Source organism: Barbus barbus (genome assembly GCF_936440315.1).
Source record: "Barbus barbus genome assembly, chromosome: 29".
NCBI classification, from domain to species: domain Eukaryota; kingdom Metazoa; phylum Chordata; class Actinopteri; order Cypriniformes; family Cyprinidae; genus Barbus; species Barbus barbus.
The window spans coordinates 12,887,543-12,895,228 of NC_136757.1; the positions used below are offsets into that span (position 1 = coordinate 12,887,543).

The 7,686-nt window shown below is 40.0% G+C and overlaps 1 protein-coding gene across 1 annotated transcript; it reads left to right on the forward strand.

The window, feature by feature from the left end:
• Window positions 1–4,094: 4,094 nt before the first annotated feature.
• LOC306849075 (general transcription factor II-I repeat domain-containing protein 2A-like) lies at window positions 4,095–5,891 on the forward strand (the record flags this gene model as incomplete). The annotated part of the gene is made up of 1 exon (XM_079383933.1): window positions 4,095–5,891. The coding sequence occupies one exon, from the start codon at window positions 4,095–4,097 to the stop codon at window positions 5,889–5,891; it is 1,797 nt and encodes a 598-aa protein (XP_079240059.1).
• Window positions 5,892–7,686: the final 1,795 nt, after the last annotated feature.

Sequence of the window (7,686 nt, forward strand, 5' to 3'; positions counted from 1 at the left end):
TTAGGCCATGACTGCCGATATTTTTATATATTTAACGTTTAATAATTAATGTAGCAACAATGGTATTCCAAATTGTGATCAGTAAGATATTTTATTTTATTTAGCTAGGATGCATTAAATTATTCAAAATGCTGCAGATTTGTTGGCTGCACATCCATGATGCGAATCTCCCGTTCCACCACATCCCAAAGATGCTCTATTGGATTGAGATCTGGTGACTGTGGAGGCCATTTGAGTAAAGTGAACTCATTATCATGTTCAAGAAACCAGTCTGAGATGATTTGAGTTTTGTGACATGGTGCATTATCCTGCTGGAAGTAGCCATCAGAAGATGGGTACACTGTAGTCATAAAGGGATGGACATGGTCAGCAACAATACTCAGGTAGGCTGTGGCATTTAAACAATGCTCAATTGGTACTAAGGGGCCCAAAATGTGCCAAGAAAATATCCCCCACACCATTAAACCACCACCACCAGCCTGAACCGTTGAGACAAGGAAAGATGGATCCATGCTTTCATGTTCTTTACGCCAAATTCTGACCCTACCATCTGAATGTCGCAGCAGAAATCGAGACTCATCAGACCGGCAATGTTTTTCCAATTTTCTATTGTCCAATTTTGGTGAGCCTGTGCGAATTGTAGCCTCCGTTTCCTGTTCTTAGCTGACAGGAGCGGCACCCGGTGTGGTCTTCTGCTGCTGTAGCCCATCTGCTTCAGGGTTCGACGTGTTGTGCGTTCAGAGATGGTATTCTGCATACCTTGGTTGTAACGAGTGGTCATTTTAGTTACTGTTGCCTTTCTATCATCTCTAACCAGTTTGCCCATCTCCTCTGACCTCTGACATCAACAAGGCATTTTCATCCACACAACTGACGCTCACTGGATATTTTTCTCTTTTCGGACCATTCTCTGTAAACCCTAGAGATGGTTGTGCATGAAAATCCCAGTAGATCAGCAGTTTTTGAAATACTCAGACCAGCCCGCCTGGCACCAACAACCATTCCACGTTCAAAGCGACTTAAATCCCCTTTCTTCCCCATTCTGATGCTCGGTTTGAACTTCAGCAAGTTGTCTTCACCACATCTAGATGCCTAAATGCATTGAGTCGCTGCCATGTGATTGTCTGATTAGCAATTTGTGTTACCAAGCAATTGAACAGGTGTACCTAATAAAGTGGCCAGTGAGTGTATATTTTTCTAATTTTAATTTTCCAAATTTCCAATGCTTTCCATTTGAACAAGTATTTATCACTGTTTCCACAGAAATATTAAGCAGCACAACTGTCTCCAACATTCATGAAATTAAGAAATGTTTTTTGAGTAGCATGTCATCATATTAGAATGATTTCTCAAGGATCACGTGACACTGCAAACTGCTTTAAAACTCCTTAAAATTGCCATCACAGGAATTAATTGCATTTTAAAATATATGTATTGAGGAAACTCTTATTTTGATAATATGGGGCCTTAAAAATAAACACATATTTATAAGAAGGTTTTATTTGACATTGATTTGCTGACTCTCCAAGTGCCAAAATCATGATGTTGATGTCAAATTACCAAAGAATAGATTGTGCTGTCTTGCCAAAATGAGGCCCTTTCCTCTTCACAGCTAAACAGCAGGTATTTACAGCATAACTTGGCAGAAATCAGGTCTGATCGCTTTTGTGAACAGATTTCTCTCTGGCCAGCTGGGGATTTCTTAAGCCCAAACAAAGAGTGTCAAATGTTGGTGCCATTACTGCCAAGCATAATGAAGCATGCGTCTTTTCAGGAGGGGGAAACGCTGAGTGACTGCGTGCAAGTAGGGCAGGTTGACGCCGTGTGGGCTTCAGATTGAGTGATGACTGCATGGCGTGATGGAGTAAGCCTTGGAAACAAAGCGAGCCGCGCTCTATTTATAATGCGTAATTGGTAATGTGATAAAGGCAGGGTTTGAGTACAGGCTACTTTGGGTCTGCACTCATGCATTCTGGCCAAGAAGAGTATTTTTCCCAAAGAGTCTATACAGCAGGTCCTGGCTCTGAGGTTGGGTGGCATGACGGTATAGACAGAGTAGAAACAAAAATGTGTCAAAATATAGAGATGCTAATATACCAAAAACTCTGACACCATTCAGAAAACTTTCAGTGTCAACAGCTTTATTCATGTAAATGGGAGTGGTTTCATCAGTGTTGATTCTTCAATAAATAATATCCATTAGAAATTGAAATGTGGACATTTAGAGAAACATTGGCTGTTTCTCATATTTACTTATTGGAATTCCATCATTTACTAGAAAGTAGACTTTTAAACACTCTTATCGTGTGCATTCCATTCATATTCAGTCAGAGAGTGATCTTGAGCTAATTTGACCAACAAAGAGAAATGTCCCATTAGGACGCATGCCAGACGAGCCAAAAACACTTTGACACAAACATAAAGTCTAAAAATATACAATTACATGTGGTATAAGATCATTGGTGTTTTGAACTGAATTTTGAGCAGAAGAAAGGGTTTTTAGCTTTTTGTTGTTCTTGTTGTGTACATTGTTTTGTGTTTTTTACATGACAACTTAATGTTACTTACACAAATACACTGTTAAAAAGATTTCAAAACTGTAAATAAAACAGATTATTGGATTAGCTTTGTACAAGAAAATACTATTTTATTCTCTCTACTTCAAAATGTCACACTTAATTCAATGTGTCAATTCCTTGTAATTATTTTTTAAATTTAGTAGCCATTTATTAATAAAAAAAAAAAAAACTAGGTTATACTTACCAAGGACACTTTCATAAAATATTTGAATGAAAAAAAAATATATATAAAAAATAAAATAAAGACTGAGACCAATTATTTCAAGCTTTACAATTTTTCTTTATTCATATATTATAACATTAATAATTGAGTATACTGTATACAGTATGTACATACATATATATTATAATTTATATACATAAACTACAATTTTCTTTACAATAAGACTACAAATCGACTACAATAACAAAGGCGAACAGCCTCCCTACATTCAGCCATACTGCAGCAGGGGTTGTGTGAGAATGTGGGGTAAGAGTGTGTGTGTGTGTGTGTGTGTTAGCCCCGGGGGTAAGTTCAGCAGGCAGCCTGTTAGTTCAGCTCAACCGGTGGACATGGCAACACAGGCAAGGTCGTGATGGCGATTATCAGTGTCCAAGGTCATGTGACCATGTGGGATTTGAAGAGAGGTAGCGAAAAGAAAACTGACATTGATCACGCTGAAGGTGGCCCTCTTTTCACAGAGGGAGAAATCAACAGATGGATAAATGGATTGTGGAATCATTCGTCGCATGGCTTTTTGTGTGAGGTGCAAACTACAATGTCATTAAGATCAGGCTACAGGCAAGACTCCCATAATGATGCTGCTTATGTACATTTTTGACACCAGCAACATGAATACATTTATACTGTGCCATTTTGAAACTTTATCCCATAAAGAAAAACATTCATATATTTTCAGATACATTTACAAATATATTTCTACAAATAGTTAAAAACAATTCTGAAGGATCATGTGACACTGAAGACTGGAGTAATGGATGCTGAAAATTCAGTTTGCCATCTTGCGTGACATGTTTGTGTGTGTATGTATGTATGTATATATATATATATATATATATATATATATATATGTGTGTGTGTGTGTGTGTGTGTGTGTGTGTGTGTGTGTGTGTGTGTGTGTGTGTGTGTGTGTGTGTATATATTTTTTTGAATGGGACTCATCAGAAAAAAAAAAAAACCTTCAAAGTGCCTCCAACCCACAAATATGTACTAGAACAGGGGTGGGGAACGTCCGGCCTCCGGGCCGTATGCGGCCCGCGAGACAGTTTGATCCGGCCCATCAGTCAATTCAAAATCCCCCCTCCTCCCTCAGGAAGAGAGAGAGAGAAAAAAAAGCTACACAGCAATTAATTTTCCTGTGATAGAAAAATGACAGATATATATATAAAAAAATAGAAATATAATATTATAGATAATTTATAATTATATGAAATAGGGTTGCCTGTCTGGGTCACAGTCAGCGTGAACGTGAAACATGCACGTAACGTTCACGGTTGTCGTCGCTGATAAGCATCATGGCGACAGGCAAGAAAAGAAAAGTAGATGCAGAATGTCGTGCTTTTCAAGAAAAATGGACAAACGATTATTTTTTTGTTGAAGTCAAAGGCAAGCCAGTCTGCCTAGTTTGCGGAGATGCGCTTGCAGTGATGAAAAAGGCCAATCTCGAGCGTCATTACAGCTCGAAGCATGCTAAACTGATTGAGTTGCAAGGACAAATGCGCTTGGATAAAGTTAACACTCTTCGGCGGAGTTTGAGTGCCCAACAAGCAGTTTTCACAAGACCGCATTCTGACAGGGAGAACGTTATTCATGCAAGTTTTGTGGTGAGCGAGCTAATAGCAAAGAAACTGAGACCTCATTCAGAAGGAGAGTTCGTGAAAGAGTGTCTTGTTGCCGCTGCGGAGCTGCTTGCACCAGACAAAATAAAACTCTTCCAAAGTGTCAGTTTATCTCGAAGAACTGTCGCAGAACGGATTACTGATATGGCTCAAGACATTGAAACAACACTGAATGACACTGCAAAAAAATTCCAGTTTTTCTCTCTGGCCTGCGATGAAACAACGGACATAACTAATACCGCCCAACTAGCCATCTTTGTGCGTGGAATTACTGCTGAGTTTGAAACGACAGAGGAATTGCTGTCTTTGCAATCCATGCATGGCACTACCAAAGGTGAGGATTTGTTTGAGCAAGTTGTTTTGGCAATGAATAAATTTGAATTACCATTTGAAAAGTTAAGTGGCCTTGCCACAGATGGAGCGCCAGCCATGCTTGGCTCGCAAAAGGGATTAACTGCATTGGTCAAAAAAGAAATGAGTCGTCTCAATCTTGATCCAAGTGATTTAATTGTATGCCACTGTATCATACATCAAGAGAGTCTGTGTGCACATTCCCTGAAGCTCCAGAGTGTAATGACAACTGTTGTTTCCACCATAAATTTCATCAAAAGCAGAGGGCTAAACAGCCGCCAGTTCAAAGAGTTACTGAGTGATCTTGAGTCCGAGTATGGAGATCTGGTTTACCATTGTGAGGTGCGATGGCTGAGTCGTGCAGATATGCTTTCACGGTTTTACAATTTGAGGGAAGAAGTAAAACAATTCATGGAGATTAAGGGAAAACCTGTTGTGGAACTCAGTGAAGACAAGTGGCTGTGTGATTTGGCCTTTATGGTGGACATAACCAAGCACCTGTCAGAGCTGAATGTCAAGCTCCAAGGTCCGAACCAGCTTCTCAGCTCTCTGCTTTCAAACGTGAAATCATTTGAGGCGAAATTAAAGCTGTGGCAATTGCAACTGGAAACGGGTAACACTGTGCATTTTCCTACTCTACAAGAACAAAAGCCTGCTATGACAGCTGAGTATGCTGGTGAGTGTGCAAAACTGCATCAGGCATTTGGCGAGAGGTTTCAGGACATGAAAAGTAAACAAAATGAACTGAACATATTTGCTACGCCATTTAATGTGGAACCATCTGAAGTACCTGACAACCTACAACATGAAATAATTGAGCTGCAAAGCAATGACGAGCTCAAAGCAAAGTACAACAACCTCCCTCTGCTTGAGTTCTATAAACTGTATGTACGTTCTGAGGATTTTCCCATTCTGAGGAGACATGCACTGAAGTTTGCATCTCTGTTTGGGACAACCTACTGCTGTGAGCAGTTCTTTTCAAAACTGACTCTTGCAAAGACTCGATTCCGCTCAAGACTGACTGACCCAAACTTGGAAAACCAGCTGCGAGTAGCATCGTCATCACTGCCATCTAACATCAGACACCTCGCCAAAGAGAAGCAGTTCCAACCATCGCATTAGAGAGGTTAGTGATATATGTTCAAAAATTTAGAATGGCCCTTAAAGGATGTTACAAAAATGTAAATGGCCCTTGATAGAAAAAAGGTTCCCCACCCCTGTACTAGAATGTCTGCCATCAAGGCAGTTTCAGCGTGTGGCACTGGGTAACTGGGGCTGGGCTGCAATGATCTAAACTGAGATGGAGAAACATGTCCTAGTCAGGTTGAAGGGTGAAGTGAATTGGGTGGGTGATGGGGGACTGGCATATTGGGTGGGGGGGCACTTTCTCCTCTAATGCCCCCCGGCACCTCAGCCATTAGTATTCCCTGGCGCGGCCGGAGTTCATACGGCTAATGGAGTCGCTACCTGGGGACATTAATTGTGCGTGACACCACTCGAGGGGCTTTTGTGCACTCGCTCTAATATCAGCACGCACCCCCCTCCCCCTCCCCGAAAAAGCGCCGAGAAAGATTACAAACAAAGACCAAATAACTGCCAACCTTACACTGCAGTTTGACAGAAGGGGGGCCTCAAGTTCACTCCTGACACCGATTGGCAAACCCCAGGGTGTGTAGCTACATCGGGTGATGGCGAATCTGTTTCCTCTGCTAGAAATAATAATAATAATAATAACACGTAGTGAGGGAATGTGTCTTCATCAAAAAGAGGAGGCCAAGGGATGATGTAACGGTAAGGTTGCAAATGTGGACTAATGCTTAGAAACAATGGCTTACAGCAACTCTAACAATATGGTATATGTTTCAAATAATGCAAAATCGTATTACTAAACACATACTTTTATAATACATTAAGGTCCAAAAATCTGAGTCCACTAGTGAAAGTTGTACTATTTTGCATTTTTATAGCTTAATAGAACATTTTTCTTTATCAGCATAATTTGCTAAGACTATTTTGCCTTAATTCCTAGCAATGCTAGCAGCATGAACTTAACAAGTTTGTGTGAAACCAGATGATCGTGTTTTCTAGCATGATTTGAGATGATCGAAAGAGCTTATTGTGCATCCGTGGAAGAACATCATACCATGTGTAAATTACTGATTAAAAATTTGGGGCCGACAAGGTTTTTAAAAATCTTTTTGAAAGGAGTCTCTTATGCCCACCAAGTATGCATTTATTTGATTAAAAAGACCAATAAAACAGCAATACTGTGAAATGTTATATCAGTCTCAACATATCTGCAGCCACTAAAAGTTGACTCATACAAGAGAGACCTTATGGTATGTATACTGATTATTGTAATAATGGAGTATTATTACATTATTATTATTATTATTATTATTACATTATTATAATTAATAATTTTTAAGGAGTCACGTGACGTGCTCATGAACCTAGTCACACTTGAATAGAGCTCCGTACGTTTGGCCTCTTTTTGCTGATTTTTTTTTTTTCGTTTTGTTTTAAGTTTCATTCATTGGCTGTTCTTTACCTGATGGCATGCAGTCATAAACATCAGGAGTTGTCTTTGTCGGCTTCTCCGATTAAGAAGAAGTCCAAGTCACCGAACTTAAGCGATATGATGGACAAGATGGCGAACAATGTTACACACTTTGAGGACATTCTAAGAACCGAGTTGATGGCAATGCAGAACGAATTCGCTTCTCACATGTCAGTTGTTCAGTCGCTAGGCTCTAAATTGGATCTTCTTACAGGGGAGATGTGAGAGAATAAAAGAAAGTTGTTGCAGATCACGATAGGTGCATTGCCGCACTCGAGCAACAGGTTGTGGACTTACAGGATCGCAATAGGTGCAGCAATCTGCGTCTGTTTGGATTGCCTGAAGGTTCCGAAAAGG